The 19,874-nt window shown below is 37.9% G+C and overlaps 1 protein-coding gene across 2 annotated transcripts in view; it reads left to right on the forward strand.

Moving 5' to 3' along the window:
* Positions 1-19,874, forward strand: part of PAX2 (paired box 2) — a 176,492-nt gene that overhangs the window by 84,787 nt on the left and 71,831 nt on the right. For both annotated transcript variants that reach the window (XM_081329249.1, XM_081329248.1), the window contains exon 5: positions 1,103-1,222. In XM_081329249.1, the coding sequence (XP_081185375.1) occupies positions 1,103-1,222 (120 nt within the window). The remainder of the gene's footprint in view (positions 1-1,102; positions 1,223-19,874) is intronic.

Consider the following 19,874-nt stretch of genomic DNA (forward strand, 5'->3'; position numbering starts at 1 on the left):
CTTATAATGTGCTGGTTAAATGAGATTCAAATTTTTGTGGAAAAATCTCCAATTCCCCCAAAATGGCTGGTCAATATTGGATTGAACAAACTGCAGTTCTCAAGCTAATTTTGTGCAACCCTGTGCTAGAGAGACCTCTGGTAAAAAGAACTCTATATCCCATCACCAAAACTGCTTGAGAGAAGGAGTGGATTATCAGGGAACCCCTTTATGCAGTTCTTAAAACAAAACAAAAATTGAGAGAGAGAGAGAAAAAAAGAAATATCTAATATTCATCTCTGATATATATGATTTGGTTTCTGCAAAAAACCTCTGAAGATTTGATAGACTAATTTAGGATTCCTTAAACAGAATTTCATTTCTAATGAAGACATTGGATCTCTTATAGTCAAACCCCTTGCCCAAGGCAAAAGATTTAATTCCATTCAGGCAAATGGCTGTCCAATCTTTTCTTGCTGGAGGTTTTCAAGAAAACATAGGACAATGTTTGCCCATGATGGAATAAGATCTCCTGCCCTGGGCAGGGGGTTGGATTAGAAGAACTTCAAGGGTCCTTCAAGCCATATGATTCTGTGATTCTATGATTTGCTTGAAAAATAACTCCATTACAATAAATGGACTATAATATTACAGTGGAAGCTACAATAAAAAGCCAATTAGGAATACAGAGTAAGTACATGTTTACCCATGCTCTCCCACAATTTTGGGCCTCAAATAGCCCTATGCCTTTTGTATCTCTCTCCTCCACCCCCAATGCCAAATATAATAGCTGGAACATATAGCTGGAAGGAGCACCATTCCACCAGCTACCAGATTTCTGCTCCCGCTGCTGCACCCACATGAGATACCCAAGTTTGGTAATGGAGTTTCCCATTACCAAAATCTAGTTAGACTTGGATATATTAAGATAGGAAATGTAAGACACAGAGACATTTTTGAAAGTGATTCACAATTGGTGACACTCTTAAACACATATTTTGGGATCTTGGTTACCTGGAACTGGTCTCTTGGCAAGGTCTTCAAATAAGGCTGGGGGTATATGCCACTTCCTAGCTGCTGGGTCCTGTTCTTCTGAGCCCTCTTCCTTTCTCATTTTGTCCAGTTCCCAGTACAGCTTCCCCTCCTGTCTCCAGTGCCTCCAATGATCCAGTGGGCTCCTACTCCATTAATGGGATTCTGGGGATTCCTCGATCAAATGGTGAGAAGAGGAAACGTGATGAAGGTAGGGGAAAGCTTTTTCTCCTTTATTGGTTCACTTCACTCCTTTGGGAAACTAGTTGGAACCCTAATAAGCTGAGAAACTATTTAAAATAAGGTAGGAAAGCAGTTGAATATTATAATCCAGAATACCTTTTGAAAGCAACTCTCACTAAATTGAGCAGATAGAGTTCACCTACAGTATATGCCATAGCAGGATGACCGTACATTTTGTTAAATGCTGTATTGAAGCAATTTTAATTCTGCTGGAACTACAGGTAGCCCTGGACTATGACCACAACTGAGCCCAAATTTCCATTGCTAAGCAAGACATTTGTTAAGTGAGTTTTACCCCATTTTATGACCTTTCTTGCCACAGTTGTTAAGTGAATCACTGCAGTTGTTAAATCAATAACACAATTGTTAAGTGAATCTGACTTCCTCATTGACTTGGTTTGTCAGAAGGTCTCAAAAGGTGATCACATGAGCCCAGGACACTGCAGCTGTCGTAAGTGCATGCCAGTTGCCAAGCAACTGGATTTTGATCACATGACCATGGGGATGCTGCAACTGTTGGAAGTATGAAAAATGGTCATAAGACCCTTTTAGTGCCACTGTAATTTTGAGGGGTCACTTAACAATTGGTTGTAAGTTGAGGACTACCTGTAATCATAGAAGACCAGAATCTTGGTAGCAGCAAAAGATGTAAGTGTGAAAAAGAATCCAAAAAAGAGTAAAAAAATAGTGTGAAAAGGAGAAATTTAGTAGGATTCTAAATGGCCTCATTATTTCAGTGGCCTCCATTCTATTCTACCTCCAATGCAGCTCTATTCTTAATTATGTATGTCTTTGATATTCCCTGGTTCAATTCACATTATGTAAAATACTGTAAATCCAAGTTAACAAAACATGACTTTTGTGTGCTTGTTGTGCACATGTTGTGCCCAAGCAAATAAGTCTATTCAGCTAAACCCAATAGCCTGATATAACCTGCTGACCCAAGGGCTTGATTCACCTCAGCTGCTGTATCAGAAACAACCTTCCCTATTCCAACAAATTGTGCAGACTCAGCCTCTGGGTTGCTCAGTATGGGGTTTTCAAACAACACTCTGTAGAACTCTTCACTTCAGTGGGAAGTCAATGGAGTTCTGGGCACAAACAGTATCTGGATGCAGCCAAGTTTTTATTCTTAAAAGGTTGCTTCGTGATCAGGTTCCATTTTTTTATTTCTTTTAAACTAACAGATTCTGTGATTTGAAAATATTTGAAAACCCATCTTAGAAAGCATATGCAAAAGATAGAGGGAGTTGTTAGTGAGATTATGGGGAGGACAAGTTCTACAAGGATACATTTTGGAAATTTTTTCTCCTGGCAATCTTATAAATGAAACTGAATAGACTGAATAGTAGGGGCAATTTACCTTCAGAAATAGAACCTAGAATAATAGAGTTGGAAGGCACCTTGGAGGTCTTCTAGTCCAACCCCCTGCTCAAGCAGGAGACTCTATACCATTTCAGACAAATGGTTGTCCAGTCTCTTTTGAAAGCCTCCAGTGATGGAGCATCTACAACTTCTGACAGCAAGCCATTCCACTGGTTATTTGTTCATACGGTCAGGAAATTTCTCCTAAGTTCTAGGTCCTTCTCTCCTTGATTAGTTTCCATTTATTGTTTGTTGTCTTGCCTTTTGGTGCTTTGGAAAATAGTTTGACCCCCTCAAATATTGGAACAGTGCTATAATGTCACCTGTACTCCTCCTTTTCTCTAGAGTAGACATATCCAATTCCTGCCCACCATTCTTCATATGTTTTAGCCTCCAGTCCCCTAATCAATTTTGGTGTTCTTCTTGCACTCTTTCCAGAGCCTCTACATCTTTTTTTATATTGTAGTGACCAGAACTGGCTGCAGTATTCCAAGTGTGGTCTTACTAAGTATTATTAGAATTTCATGTGATCTTGATTCTACCTCTCTATTAATGCAACCTAGGATTGCATTTGTGGCTGCTTACCCACACTGTTGGCTCATATTTAAGTGATTGTTCACTAGGACTCCAACATCCCTCTCATAGTTACTGGCATTAAGCCAAGTTTCACCTAGCCTATACCTATACAGTTGGCTTTTTGCCTAAGATTAGATTACCGGTAGATTAGATTTTAGATTAGATAAAATTTATTGTCATTTTTTTCCTCTGGGCACAATGGCATACATTAAAAATGAAATTTAGTTGCTTCCTCTCAAAGTGTAGACATACATAACACACATTTAAAACATACTATATACAACATATATATAGACCTACACCTTTACATATAAGAAACATCTAAAAATTATTCACTGTCCATCTTAAATACATAACAGAAGGAGGAAGCTTTAGAGTTCACAGAGTTAATACTTTATGGAACAAAACTGTGACTGAATCTGGATGTTCTGCTTTGGATACCAATGGAGCCTCCTCCCAGAAGGTAACAAGTGTAGAACCTTACTTTTATCTATGTTGAATCTCATTTTGTTAGACAGGGCCCATTGTTCAAGTCTGCCAAGATCTGTTTGGATCTTGAGCTTGTCTTCTGAGGTGTTGGCTATTCCTGTCAGCTTATTTCCTTCCATGTGGATGTAGTTCCATTAAGGACTACATGTTGAATATGATTTGTTAGCCAGTTACAAACCCACCTGGTGGTGGTGCTGTCTATCCCACATTTTACTAGCTCGCCAAGAACTAGATTGTGGTCTACTTTATCAAATGCTTTACTGAAATCAAAGTATACTATGTCCACAGGATTTCACTGATCTGTTAAATTGGTCACTTTATCAAAGAATGAAATATGATTTGTTTGGCATGATTTATTTTTGATGAACCCATGTTGGCTACTGGTTATAACCTTGTTTGCTTTTAGGTGTTTGCAGATTTGTTGCTTGATTATATTTTCCAAGATCTTCCCAGATATTGATGTCAGGCTAATTGGTCTGTAATTTCTTGGATCTGTTCCCCTGCCCCTTTTTCCCTTTTTTGAAGATGTGGACCACATCAGCTCTTTTCCCGTCCTCAGAACTGGATCCAAGAACTTTAAAAGATATGTTTCAATGGTTCTGAAATCATATCTGTCAATTCCTTCAGAACTCTGGGATATAGTTCGTCAGGACCTGGTGATTTTAATCCATCTAGAGCTGACAGGTGTTCTGTTACCTTATTTTTTGCATATTTTAATTTGCATTCCTATCCTTTCATTTATGGTTCTGTTTTTAGTAAGTTGAGTAGTGTTTTCTTTTTATGTGAAGACAGATGCGATGAATGAATTAAAGAGTTATGCTTTCTCTCTACTGTCAGTTATTGCTTTGCCATCATCTCCCCTTATTGAACCTTTTCTTTTAATTTTTTTTCTTGTTTTTTATGTGTTGAAAAATAACTTTTTGTTGTTGTTTTGGACATTTGTTGCAAGTTTTACTTTGCTCAAAGCCTAACTTCATCTTTGCAGGTTCGAGCTGTTTGTTGGTATTCTGCCTTAGTTACGCATCCCTCTTTTCATTTTTTGTACTTGTCCTTTTTCTCTCTTAGTGGTTTGAGAGTTCTTTGTTCAACCATGCTGGTTTCTTCTTGGTTTTCCTGTTTTTCTTTTTTAGTGCTTTTTGAATGGACTGGGTTTTTATAACCTTTTTTTCAGAGTTTCCCATGATTCTTGAGTTGATTTCCCCTTTTAAGTTTTTCATCCACGGGATCCTTCCCAATCTCTCTCTGAATTTGTTAAAATCAGCTTTTTTAAAGTCTAAAACTGGTTTGCTTATGTTCTATTGCTTGTGTCTGTTTTATGTTGAATTTTGTGTGACATAGTCACTCTCCCCTAAAGTTCTTGCAACTTCAATTCCCTCTATCATTTCTTCTGTGTTGGTAAGAATAAGGTCCAGTATCAATGTCCCTCTAGTTGCCATCTCTACATTTTGGGTGATGAAGTTGTCAGCTGACTTAGTCAGGAATGTGTTTGATCTCCCATTTATTGCAGAGTTTGTTTCCCAGTTGTCTCCCAGTCTCCCATGTCAGGGTAGTTAAAGGCTCCCATTGCTATTGTGGTGTGTTTCCCACATATGTTGGTTAATTGGTTAGCAAAAAGTTCATGTATTTCTTCTGCTTGGTTGGATGACTCTAGTGTATACCTATGGCAACGTCATTCTTTTTTCCTTGTATGTTGACACATATGCATTCTAGAAGATTTTTGTCTTTTGTTGTGTGCATCTCTGTAGAGAGGAAATGATCTCTAACATATAATGCAACTCTACCTCCTGTTTAGTTAGGTCTGGTGTTTTTTAAATAGTTTGTATCCTTCTATCAGTACATTCCAGTCATGAGTTGCATCCTGCCAAGTTTCTGTAATGGCAATTATATCACACTTGCCCTTGTGTACTAGTATTGCAAGTTCACCCTATTTTTTCACTAGACGTTGAGAGTTAATGTAGAGGCATTTAAGTTCTTTATGGCTGACCCTGGGTATATTTCCTATATCTCTACTTTGCACCTGAGTTTTTCTTCTTTCTCTTTATTTCCTACATCCTTACATGATTGGTTATCTAGTGGGTTTTGCTTGGAACTAGGTTCTAAAGGTTGTGAAGATTGGCCACACTCCCACTTCAGTTTTAGTTTAAAGCCCTTGTGATAAGATGAGCCAGTCATGTTCTGAATATATTCTTTCCAGTTTTTCTGAAGTGCAGTCTAGTCCTTGCCAGGGAAACCCTGGTAATGCAGACCATAGTCTAGGAAACTGAACTTCTCTTGATGACATTAGTTTTTAAGCCAGTGGTTTGTTTCTAAAATCCTTGGCTCCCTCATTGGATGTTGGCCTTTTGTTGGAAGTATAGATGAAAACACCACTATGGTCCTAATTCTTTAACATTCTTCCCTAACTATTCATAATCTCTTGATATTGTTTCCAGATACATTGTTATGTCATTTGTCCTCACATGTAGGAGAAGAAAGGGGTAGAAATAGACAGCACTGATTATTTTAATAAGGTTTTAAATTACATCTTTGATTTTTGCTCCAGGGAGATGACATACTTGCTTAGATTGACTCTCCAGTCTGCAGACTATAGTTTCTGTTCTCCTAAGAATTGAATGTCGTATCTTCAACTAATTTGTTTACTATATTTATATAGTAAATATATTTATAAACATATATGTATAAATATATTTATAAATATCTACTATATTTATATAATTTATTTACTATAAATAAATGCATGTACTGGATCATTATTTCAGTCAGAAACTCTTTTACACTGTTAGTTGTGTACATTAAAATGAAATATTTGTGTTCATTCCCACTGATATAAATTCACTGCTGTTCTAATAAATTCCTTCACTGGATGGGGTGTTTGATTAGATGATGTACAAGGGCATTTCCATTGTGATTATCTTTAAAAATCCCAAAGCACTGTACATTAAATTTTCAATTAAATTGTTTAATTAAACAGTAATATAATCATATAATAAAATATTATTTGAAATATGCAATGCATTAACAGGACAATAAAGGATTAAAATTCAATAAAAATTATCATAGCATCATTGTTTTTAAAATTAAGAGAATACATATGTCTTCCATATATATGTGTGTGTGTGTGTATTCAGCAGCTTTGTGTAGTTAGCTCATATTTAGTCTGTGATCCACCATCATATTTGATTTTTTTTTCTATGTAGAAGTTTACATTTACCCTTAGTAAAATTAATCTTGCTGACCACTGCTCCAGCCTATCAGGATTTTCTTGATATTGTTCTGTAAGTTGTGCTGACCCCAGATATGATAACTATACTTTTTAAAATAGCCAAGTCATTTCTAAATAGCACAAAGGCAGATAATGAAGTACTGTGTATACCCCTTGATCAGGAGCCACTGACATGTACTTGTTAGCATATAGTTTAGTATATAACTGTCCAACCAACTCTGAATCCATCTAATGGTAGTACTGTCAAGCATTTTGTCAGTTACTTATTTGATCTCAGCATCCCTTCCCTAGCTAGATGGTAACTAAACTTGCAAAGTTAAAAACATCAGTCTTCATGATGTTAATATACTACTATGTTCTCAGTGTCTCAGGACTGCCCTTTCCCTTTAACCAGTAGCAGTTGGTTTTTTTGCTTTTAGATTTATTTATAATTATAATTTCCTTTTGGACCTTTCTAGCTTCTTCACAAAATATTAGCTACTTGGTGGGGTACCTCTTTGGTGAATCTTTTATTTCTGATATAGTCACAGTTTGCTCTTAACTCAGTCAAAAGCTTCCTGTACACCTGAAAATGTTTTTTAAACTGTTTTTCATCTTTTTTGTCAGCATAATGATGATTGCTTGCACACTGAGAAATTCTTAGACTTCCTTGACCTGAGGATTTCTGCCCATTATTCCATTATGCTCCAATTTCTCCACTGTGCTAACATTTCTACCTATATTATCTTGAATCCCCAAACTGATGAGTCCACTTCTTCCCAAAATTTCCAGGAGTTTTATCTCTTCAGCCTTATCTTCCTTGTTCATTAGCATTACGATTAGGATTCAGTAGGATTCAGGAAGAAGAAGAAGAAGAAGAAGAAGAAGAAGAAGAAGAAGAAGAAGAAGAAGAAGAAGAAGAAGAAGAAGAAGAAGAAGAAGAAGAAGAAGAAGAAGAAGAAGAAGAAGAAGAAGAAGAAGAGAGATGGAAAGGATGGAAAACCCAATTACAAAGTAGCAGATATAAAAAACATACTCAAAACCCATAAAGGATTCAAATGCCTATACACTAATGCTCAATGTTTAGGGAACTAACAGGGTGAACATGAAGTACTAGTAAATGAAGGTAGATATGATATAGCTGCCATTACAGAAACACGGTGGGATGAAATTCATGATTGGAATGTACTGATGGAAGGATACAAACTGTTCAAAATAAACAGACCTAACAAAAGAGGGGATGGAGTTGCATTATATATAAAAGATCACTACATCTTTACAGAAATTCAAGGATGAAAACCTCCTAGAATCTATGCGGGTCAATATAAAAGGAAAAAAGAATGACATTGCTATAGGTTATACTACAGACCACCCAACCAAGCAGAAGAAAAAGATGAATGTTTTGCTAACAACTACAAATGTATGAAGGAAACATACCACAGTAGTAATGGGAGACTTTAACTATCCTGATATCAGCTGGGAGACAAAATTTGCAGCAAGTGGGAAATCAAACAGATTCCTAACCATCCTAGTTAACAACTTTGTCATCCAAAAGGTAGAGAAAGGAACTAGAGAAAAAGATATAAGAGGGAGCTGAAGTTGCTGGAACTTTGGGTGAGAGTGACTACATCATATTGGAATTCAATATAATGCAAACACAAGCAATAGAACATAATCCAGCCAGTCTTAAACTTTAAAAGAGCTGATTTTAACAAACTCAGAAAGAGCCTAAGAAACATTCCATGGATGAAAATCCTAAAGGGTAAAACAACTCAAGAAGATTCTAAAAGCCCAGTCCAGCACAATACACTGAAAAAGAAAAACAAGAAATCCAAGAAGAAACCAGCATGGTTGCACAAAGATCTGATAAACTGAAAGACAAATGGACAAGTACAGAAAAATGGAAAGAGGGACACAAAACTAAGGTAGAGTATCAGCAGGGAGCCTGAAACTTCAAAGATGAGGTCAGGAAAGCAAAGGCTCAGAATGAATAAAGACTTGCAACAAAAGTCAAAGATAATACCAAAAAGTTATAAATAACAAGAAAAAAATCAAGGAAACAGTAGGTCTACTAAAGAGAGAAGATGGCAAGGAAAGAAAACAAAGCAGCATAACTCATTCTTTGCATCAATCTTCACGCAAAAAGAAACTATAGCCAAACCTACAAAAAGCCTAAATGTAAAAGACAGACTAGAAAGAAAAAAATAAAATAAGCAAGAAAATGCCTATACATATACAGATAACTGGCTAGATAACACTTATCTGTCCTTCATGAATATAAATCACCAGGACCTGACAGATTACATCCTAGAGTTCTGAAGGAGCTGACAGATGTTATTTCAAAACCATTGTACAAATATCTTTCAACAATCCTGGAACACTGGGCAATTACCTGAAGATTGGAAAAGAGCTGATGTGGTTCCCATCTTCAAAACAGGAAAATAGGGAAAAAAAACAGACCCAGGAAGCTACACACCAATCAGCCTAACATTACTGGGAATATATTGGAAAAGATAATCAAAAAACAGATCTGTGAACATCTAGAAACAAACAAAGTTATAACTAGTAGCCAGCACATGTTTGTTAAAAACAGATCATGCCAAACCAATCTTATTTCATTCTTTGACAAAGTGACTAAATTAGTAGACCAGCAAAATGCTGTGAACATAGTATATTTAGATTTCAGCAAGGCATTGGACAAAGTAGACCACAACCTACTAAGCTAGAAAAATGTGGGATAGACAGCATCACCACCAGATGGATTTGTAACTGGCGAGTAGTCCTTAATGGTTCTACATCTACATGGAGGGAAGTAAGCAGTGGGTACCACAAAGTTCCATCTTAGGCAATAGAAGGGGGACTCATCCAATTTGCAGATGACACTAACCTGGCAGGAATAGCCAACACCCCAGAAGACAAGCTCAGAATCCAAAAAGATCTCGACATACTTGAACAATGGGTCCTATCCAACAAAATGAAATTTAATGTGTAGAAAAGCAAGGTTTTACATTTAGGCAGGAAAAACCAAAGGTACAAGTAAAGATTAGCCAAAACCTGGCTCAAAAACAATAACTGTGAGAGGGACCTTGGCGTTCTAGTGGACGATCACTTAAATATCAGCTAGCAATATGCAGTGGCAGACAAAAAAAGTTAATACAATCCTTGGTTGTTTAAACAGAGACATATAATCAAAATCACATGAATTATTAGTATCACTTTATAAATCCTTAGTAAGACCACACTTACTATTTTGGCCACCACATAACAAAAAGATGTTGAGACTTTGGAAAAAGTGCAAAGAAGAGCAATTAAGATGATTAAAGGTCTGGAAGACTAAAAACATATGGAGAACGGTTGTAGAGTTTGGGTTTGGCTAGTCTAGAAAAAAGAAGGACTAGGGGGACATGATAGCAGTATTCCAATATTTGAGAGGCTGCCACAAAGAGGAGGGGGTCAATTTATTTTCCAAAGTGCCAGAGGGCAAGGACAAGAAACAATGGATAGAAACTAATCAAGGAGGGAAGCAACCTGGAATTAAGGAGAGACTTCCTAACAGTGGAATTAACCAGTGCAACAGCTTGCTGTCATAAATTGTGGGTGCTTCCTCACTGGAGGTTTTAAGAAGAGGCTGAACAGTCACTTGTCTGAAATGATATAGGGTCTTGAGCAGGGAGCTGAACTAGAAGACCTCCAAGGTCCCTTCCAGCTCTATTCTGATTGATAGGATCAAATCTAGGTGAACCTGCCCTCACTTTTTACTACTGTTGATGCTACTACTCAGATGACACCCAATTCTGGGTAATGTATCTGGAAGAATGTAACTAAACTAAAATTCAGTCTATAGTACGTAATCCTAATTTCAGGTGAGTGAAGGAAAAGTATCTTGGAGGGGGCTATATTTATTATTTTCAGATACTTATGAATACTAATATCCTCTTGAATGGCCATTAGAGCTGAGACTAGAAATATATGTTATCAGTTTTGGCTGATTTGCTGGTTACACTGTCCCCTAGGGAAAGAAATAGATCTAAACACCGCAGTGCATACCCCAGCAATCTCTGTATTTTACCAACACTGTGTCTTCTTGAAAACACATCTTCTTTTTCTTCCTGCTTTTTGAGATTGAAGTAGATCTATCCTGTAACAGCTTTATCACACTCCATATTTGTATTTTGGGTGATAATTCTCAAGCCCTGGAATTGATTACCAATAATCAAATTTGATGAATAAACTCAAATGACTGAACCATTTAAATGAAGATGTTCTCAGGCAATCTTTTAAGAACCGCTGTCAACAATTTCCTTTGATTTGATCCTGTTGTATTTGAAGGAGGGAAGGTTTTTGATTTTCCCTTCCAATTTGATCTCATCCAACTCCCAGAATTGCCAGGTAATATTGGAACTGCAGCCCCAACTCATTTGGAAGACCCCAGGATAAGGAAGATTATTTAAGTTATAAGAATCTATATAGAGCACATCTTATCAAGGAAGCAAAATTGCCATCCAGGTAATATAAACAAGGTAGAAAGGGATGCCGCAGGTTACTAAAATTCAGAATGAAAACTTGCATCCTAAATTCCATTATGAGATTGTGAAGAAAAGTCGGTGGTATTTTAGATTCATAACCCAGTGGTAATATGTTCTCAATACAGGGATTCAAACAAGTGAACTATAAGCACCACAACAGCAGCAAAGGCCTGATTGGTATGTAAAAGAAAACAAAGATGACTAGAAGAGCTTCTGACAACCTTAATTCATCATTGTGCTGGCTTACCTTTTTCTTTTCATGTTCCCATTATATTTGTTTGTAAAAGTATAATTCAATTTTGAAGGTAATTTTCTGGAAAGAATTGGAAGGATGGTAGGACGGCTAGATAAGACAGAGATGGGGAAACAGGAGAAAATTTAGGCCAGGCACAGCTCTTGGTGAAAGAAAATTGCATATTCAGTCTCCATCCATGAATCTTTCCTAAGGTTGCCCACCTCCTTCTCAGAAACAATAAAGGCTCTCTCCCCTTTGCAAGACAGACTAGAAGTCCAGGACATCAGCATTCACTTCAAATTCAGGATCATTAATTCACCTGATTACCAGATGCATTAGTACCATTTTGAAAGAGACCTTCTCTTTCCATTCCTCAAATATACCGTTATTGTAGGTGAACATAGAAAGAATTGAACTGAAAGAGAAGCTTTTGCATTCTCAGGGATATATGAAATGAACAAACAAAGGTACAACTTTAAAGTGATCCATGTTCTGTTAGGGAGGATGAGTGGATAGCAGCCATCACTATAGTCTCTGTTGTACTGTTACTACAAATTAAAAGGAGCATGTTTTGTCCTACATGACTGTCTCTTGAGCAGAGAAGCCAAATGTATGTCAGCGTGTATGTTGGGGAGGGGGAAGAAGGAGGATTTATCATTTCTTTCTCAGAAGCCCATGCACTGTATCATCATGTGAGATGACATTTGAATTTACAATTCTGGTGAGAAAAGCTATTAATTCACAAATTAACATCCCCCCCTTCTCTTTTTCTCCCTCTTACGTGGATGTGCAAAGCAATTGAAAAGACAAAGGAAATAGCCTCAAGGAAGAGACTTTACTACTTGTCTGTCTGGGTAGAGATTGCTTCCAGGTAGCTAAACCAATTACCAATAGCTCATGGCAGACTGCTATTGCCTTCTTTTGTAGAACTGCTTGGACCATGGCTGGATTAATCTTTATGTATCTCATTAATGTATGCTGGTAAGGAACTGACCAGGCCCCCTCATCCAGTGTGTTTTTCAAGAAGGCTAAATGGGAGAAAGAGAGGGAATGGTAAAGAATATGGCTGAAGTTGGAATCCTCTTGCTTTGGGGTATTACTACTGGGTGTGATGCAAGCGTGCAGAACCTGAGGTGCATCAAAACCTACTAAAAATTATATTTCATTTACATAGAAGGGAACTAATCTGGCCACATATATTTACTAGCTAAACCAGCCCATGACTTTGACAGTTGTTACTTGAGGGAGATGTAAAAAATAGGATTCTGTGCTCCTTCTGTCCTGCACATTTTTCAAGGTAAGAAAAAAATGCGAAAGAATTACAGCGAAGACTGGTTTCCCTGGAAAATGCCTTCAGAGAGACACATCAATTTTATGATCAAAAAATCACCAACATTTTAATCCATAGCTGCTTTTCTCCCCCCATTTTCCCACAAGAATAGCACAACAGTGATCATGGTGGCAGGGTGAGAGCAAAGAAATCAAGAAAATGCAGTGGTGGGATTCAGCCAGTTTGCACCAGTTTGGCAGAAGCAATAGCTAATTTTTTGTTGCCCAAGCCCAGAATGGACGTGCGGAAGAGGCATCCATACAGACAACCAGTTGTTCACATATTTGAATCCCACCACTGGGAAAATGCCAAAGATAGCAAAACCATTGGAAGGAAGGAACATTTTTCCTTAAGCTGTTTCAAGATATTGTACAGAGTTTGGTCTTGTGCTGTTTTTATTTTTAGACATGACAAAAAATATGATGGTTTTGCAACCATCTTTTCTTTTAACATGGAAGATGGGCAACTTGAAGCTCATCCCACCAAACCTGTTTTTGCACCACCCAGAATCACTGTTGCTGAAGTTTGATAGCATCACTTCTTACAAATTTAAGGCAATAGAGACACAGAAAATAATGGGAAGAGATGGGGTTGGGGGAATAGGAGACACAACAAGTATTTTTAAGGAGATTGGGTTTTGTTTTGCATTGATTTCTTTTTCAAATGAAAAATAGTTAAATTTGAACATTATTTGTAAACCATTAATATTTTCAAAACCAGGATTCCCTTTTCTTTTTCTTTTATATCCTATTCCATCTGTTGTTATGCAAATACTATAAATCATGCTTAAATGTTTATAATCTGAAATAAGTGCATCTACATTTAGCAATAGGCATATTAAACCATAAATAATTAATATATGAAAGCATGAATGAGTTCATGAAAATTATAAATGATAAATGACAAGAAGCAGGAGAAATAGAAACTACTTCTAGAAGTTCAGATTAATAAAATGAGGCTTTAAAGACTGTTTCATATGGCAACATGTCTAATCTTAGCTTTGGTTCCCCTTTTTTCTTAGCTTTTTTTCTGAAAATTATTACCATCTAGGGAGATAAATTCCAAAATACATAAACTACTATTGTTGTTGAACTTCAATACAGCATTGATGGTTAAAAGTGCCTGCTTTTAAAAAAGGCAAAAAATAAGAGATGCTCCATTCCTTTTGTGTTCATTAGGATTTAGCTCCACTGCAACATAAATTAAAAAAAAATTAAAAGTAAAGTCAATGAAGAAATAAATAATTATGATTAAACAAACTATACTTTTAATCTTTATAAATACTAAAGTACTAAAATAAGTAGTGAATATATTTCATTTTCCCCCCATAAATCTTCCTTTTTCTCAATGCTTCTCCACAGCAGAAATGATTTTTATTACTTCCTTCAAAATTTCCAGAAAATCCATTCTAACAAATGTTAAGTAAAGCAGTAGATCATTTGCACATGCATAAAATCCCATTATCTTCTTATCTTTTTATACACAATTAAATCCCATTTGCCCTTTTGCTCCAGTTCAGATTTGCTCCAATGCCAGATTAAATGACAATTCAGATTTAATGAAAATTCTACATTGAAATTTTAAGTTTATTAAAATATAAGATTATAGTCATAGGCCAAACACTATTCAGCTTTAGTGCACAAACCTTCTCCAAGTTTACAGAGGATTTCCTGTAGAAGAGAGAAGATTGTTGAAATACACGTAAAACTGTGGTGGGCAATGTAAAGCCCTTGAATGTAGCTGAACTACAGTTTCCACCAGTTTCAGCCAGCTTGACCAATAAAAGTTGGGTCACCAACTTACAGGTTATTGCAGTACAGCAGGTGAAACTGTTCTAATTCTGGTGGCTAAAAAAAAAGATAAAACAGTGCACCACAGGAGTTTTTTAAAAAAAAACATACAGGAAAAAGTGGAAACTCAAGGAAAGAAAAAAATAAACACACCTACCAATTTTGAACCTGCAAATTTTAATTACAGGGCAAGAGTAGTCATCACTGTAATGCTATAGCACTCATGGTGAAAAGAGTTTTAAAGATATTTTGATATCAGTTTATGTTTGTGGTATACTTACTGTATGTGAAGTTTGTGGTATACTTACTGTATGTATGTTTGTGGTATACTTACTGCATGTAAAGTTATATAGTATATATCCAGGAAGAGCCACCAACATGGGAGAGAAAGGTAGAATGGCACAAAATCAGGCAATTGTCCAATTGGAGAGTGCAGTAGTTGGACTGAAGCTGTTCCAAAATCCTGGACAGGATTTTCTTAAACCAACTTAGAGTCAAGTTGGCATGAATATAGGATAGCAGCATTGTAATTGGTAAAAGCAGATATACTTTCTATTTGTAGAAGCTATAGCATGTTGGCACATTTTCCTATTCACAGGGCAAATCAAGGGACAAGTATATTTCACTGGTTGCCATTTTATATGTTTACTACCTACCCTGCTTTTCTTTAGAGCATTCAAGACCCCATCACATAAGGGCCACATGCACACAAAAAAAGTGCTTCTAGGGACACAATGCTGCTTAAGCACACAACAAGAACAACATCATGTCCTGCTGGTGCTCTAGAGCAGAGATCAATCAGTAGGAGAAACAGCAGACAGCACTAGTAATTCAAATCATCCTGACCTTTCAGTGAACCCAAATCTGCTGACCTTGACAGCACTCTACAACTCCTTGCTTAGAAATCCCAGCCATTAGAAAGGAAGTGCACTATGAGTTTCTCCACTGACTACTTAGCACTTGGGGGTGGGGCAGGTGTCATCCAGTAAATCCTGAGAGCCCTTTATTGGTTTTAGTCCATGATGGCAGTGCAGTAGCATTCTCTATGTCAATGCTGCAAACATTGACATGTTTTTGCACTGACAATATAAGAGGCAGCCTTTTGCTTTAACTGGTTTTGAATCACTAAAGCGTGGGTGGAATGCAACCCAGATGTTTTGACAAGATAAGGGATAGCCGCTTCAGAAGGGAAGTGAAACTAATTTTGTTAGTTCGTGTTAAATTAATTGGTAAATGTGATTCATGATGTGTAAATAAGGGAGGGAAATTCTGTATGATGTGGTGTGTCAAGGGGAGGAGAATTTAGATTCTGGCATCCATCCATGAGTGCTGATGCTCTGTTCTGCTCATTATAGACTTTTTTAGAATAAATAATCATGCAGTGCTCTTTGATGTGCATTTTAAGAGCAGTGAGAGAAAGATGATCATGACTCATCTTCACACTGGTCAGAAAGCTCAGGAAGTAAAAGAAGAAATAATGTAAAAATGTCTGAAAACTTATGCAGAACAATGGATCACTTTTACTTTCGTGTCTGCTTATTTGTTGTTAGCTGCGAAGTCGTGTCCGACCCATCGCGACCCTATGGACAATGTTCCTCCAGGCCTTCCTGTCCTCTACCATCTTCTGAAGTCCATTTAAGCTCACGCCTACTGCTTCAGTGACTCCATCCAGCCACCTCATTCTCTGTCGTCCCCTTCTTCTATTGCCCTCAATCTTTCCCAGCATTAGGCTCTTCTCCAGTGAGTCCTTCCTTCTAATCAGGCGGCCAAAGTATTCGAGTTTTAGCTTCAGGATCTGGCCTTCTAAAGAGCAGTCAGGGTTGATCTCCTCTAGGACTGACCGATTTGATCGCCTTGCAGTCCAAGGGACTCGCAGGAGTCTTCTCCAGCACCATAGTTCAAAGGCCTCGATTCTTTGACGCTCAGCCTTTTTTATGGTCCAACTTTCACTGCCATACATTGCAACTGGGAAGACCATAGCCTTGACTATACGCACTTTTGTTGACAGAGTGATGTCTCTGCTTTTTAGTGTGCTGTCTAGATTTGCCATGGCTTTCCTCCCAAGGAGCAAGCGTCTTTTAATTTCTTGGCTACAGTCCCCATCTGCAGTGATCTTGGAGCCCAGGAAAATAAAATCTGTCACTACCTCCATTTCTTCCCCATCTATTTGCCAGGAATTGAGAGGGCCGGATGCCATGATCTTGGTTTTCTTAATGTTAAGTTTCAACCCAAGTTTTGCACTCTCCTTCTTCACATGTAACACGAGGCTCTTTAGTTCTTCTTCACTTTCTGCCATTAGAGTAGTATCATCTGCATATCTTAGGTTGTTGATATTTCTTCCAGCAATCTAAATTCCAACTTTTGATTCATCTAGCCCTGCCTTTCTCATGATGTGCTCTGCATATAAGTTAAATAGGCAGGGCGACAGTATACAGCCTTGCCGGACTCCTTTCCCAATTTTGAACCAATCAGTGGTTCCGTGTCCAGTTCTCACTGTTGCTTCTTGGCCCACATATAGGTTTCTCAAGAGACAAATAAGATGGTCTGGTACTCCCATCTCTTTAAGAACTTGCCACAGATTGTTATTATCCACACAATCAAAGGCTTTAGCATAGTCAATGAAGCAGAAGTAGATGTTTTTCTGGAACTCTCTAGCTTTCTCCATGATCCAGCGTATATTGGCAATTTGATCTCTAGTTCCTCTGCCTCTTCAAAATCCTGCCTGCACTTCTGGTAGTTCTCGATCCACATACTGCTGAAGTCTAGCTTGTAGGATTTTAAGCATAACTTTACTAGCATGTGAAATGAGTGCAATGGTGCGATAGTTTGAACATTCTTTGGCACTGCCTTTCTTTGGAATTGGAATGTAACCTGACCTTTTCCAATCCTGTGGCCACTGTTGAGTTTTCCAAATTTGCTGGCAAATTGAGTGTAGCACTTTTACTGCATCATCTTTTAAGATTTTGAATAGCTCAGCTGGAATACTGTCACCTCCACTAGCTTTGTTGTTGTCAGTTTTTCTAAGGCCAACTTCACTTCACATTATAGGATGTCTGGCTCGAGGTCAGTGACCACCTCATTGTGATTATCAGGGACGTTAAGCTCATTCTTGTATAGTTCTTCTGTGTAATTTTGCCATTTCTTCTTAATCTCTTCTGCCTCTGTTAGGTCCCTGCCATTTTGGTCCTTTATCATGCCCATTTTTGCATGAAACGTTCCCTTCATCTCTCCAATTTTCTTGAAAAGATCTCTGGTCCTCCCTATTCTATTGTTTTCTTCTATTTCTTTGCACTGTTCATTTAAGAAGGCATTCTTATCTCTTCTAGCTATTCTCTGGAATTCTGCATTCAATTGGGCATATCTTTCTTTTTCTCCCTTGCCTTTTGCTTCCCTCCTTTCCTCAGCTATTTGCAAAGCTTCCTCAGACAGCCATTTTGCTTTCTTGCATTTCTTTTTCTTTGGGATGGTTTTAGTTGCTACCTCTTGTACAATGTTGCGAACCTCTGTCCATAGTTCTTCAGGCACTCTGTCTATCAGATCTAATTCCTTATATCTATTTGTCACCTCTACTGTATATTCAACAGGGATATGATTCAATTCATACCTGAGTGGCCTAGTGCTTTTCCCTACTTTCTTCAGTTTAAGCCTAAACTTTGCAATGAGAAGCTCATGGTCTGAGCCACAGTCAGCTCCTGGTCTTGTTTTTACTGACTGTATAGAGCTTCTCCATCTTTGGCTGCAGAGCATATAGTCAATCTGATTTCTGTGTTGACCGTCTGGTGATGTCCATGTGTAGAGCCGTCTCTTGGGTTGTTGGAAAAGAGTGTTTGCTATGACCATCGTATTCTCTTGACAAAATTCTATCAGCCTGTGCCCTGCTTCATTTTTTACTCCAAGGCCAAACTTGCCTGTTATTCCGGTTATCTTTTGGCTTCCTACTTTAGCATTCCAATCCCCCATGACGATAAGGACATCATTTTTTGGTGTTAGTTCTATAAGGTGCTGTAGGGCTTCATAGAACCGGTCAATTTCATCCTCTTCAGCACTGGTGGTTGGGGCATAGACTTGGACTACTGTGATATTGAATGGTTTGCCTTGGATTCGAACTGAGATCATTCTGTCATTTTGAGGATTGTATCCCAGTATTGCTTTTCCTACACTTTTATTGACCATGAAGGCTACTCCATTTCTTCTGAGGGATTCTTGCCCCCAGTAGTATACCTGATGGTCATCTGAATTAAATTCACCCATTCCTGTCCATTTTAGTTCGCTGATACCTAAGATGTCGATGTTCAGTCTTGTCATCTCTTGTTTGACCACGTCCAGCTTTCCTTGATTCATGGATCTTACATTCCAGGTTCCTATGGAGAAAAAAATCTTTACAGCATTGGACTTTCCTTTCACCACCAGACACATCCACAGCTGAGCGTCCTTTCGGCTTTGGCCCAGTCGCTTCATTCTTTCTGGCGCTACTAGTACTAGCCCTCTGCTCTTCCCCAGTAGCATATTGGACGCCTTCTGACCTGAGGGGCTCATCTTCCAGCGTCATATTGTTTTGCCTTTTGGTACTGTTCATAGAGTTTTCATGGCAAAGATACTGGAGTGGGTTGCCATTTCCTTCTCCAGTGGATCACGTTTTGTCAGAACTCTCTGCTATGACCTTTCCGTCTTGGGTGGCCCTGCACGGCATAGCTCATAGCTTCATTGAATTACGCAAGCCACGACAAGGCAGTAATCCATGAAGGTCTCCTTATATGGGGTACCTATTCATCTACTTGCATTTCCATGCTTTCAAACTGCTAGGGTGGCAGAGCTGCGACAAGTGACAGTAACTCATTGTGGTTATGGGAAGATGGAGCAACAAATAAAGGGGAAGTGATAATGTGAAAAACAGAGGGGATTTGCCCACATTATTGCTGTCTAAATAAGAGATGGAATTCAAGGAATGGTCTTTCCAATTTGCCAGGTTTTGCTTATTGTTCAGTGGATGATAGCTTTGGTCTGCATATGAGACAAGTCTTGGTATGAAATGGGGGAAAACTGAATGCAGTGTTGTCAATTCTCCTAGTTGTTCAACAGTGTACAATTAAATTAATAAAGCTCTTAA

This window comes from Vipera berus, assembly GCF_964194415.1.
Source record: "Vipera berus genome assembly, chromosome: 5".
Lineage (NCBI taxonomy): Eukaryota > Metazoa > Chordata > Lepidosauria > Squamata > Viperidae > Vipera > Vipera berus.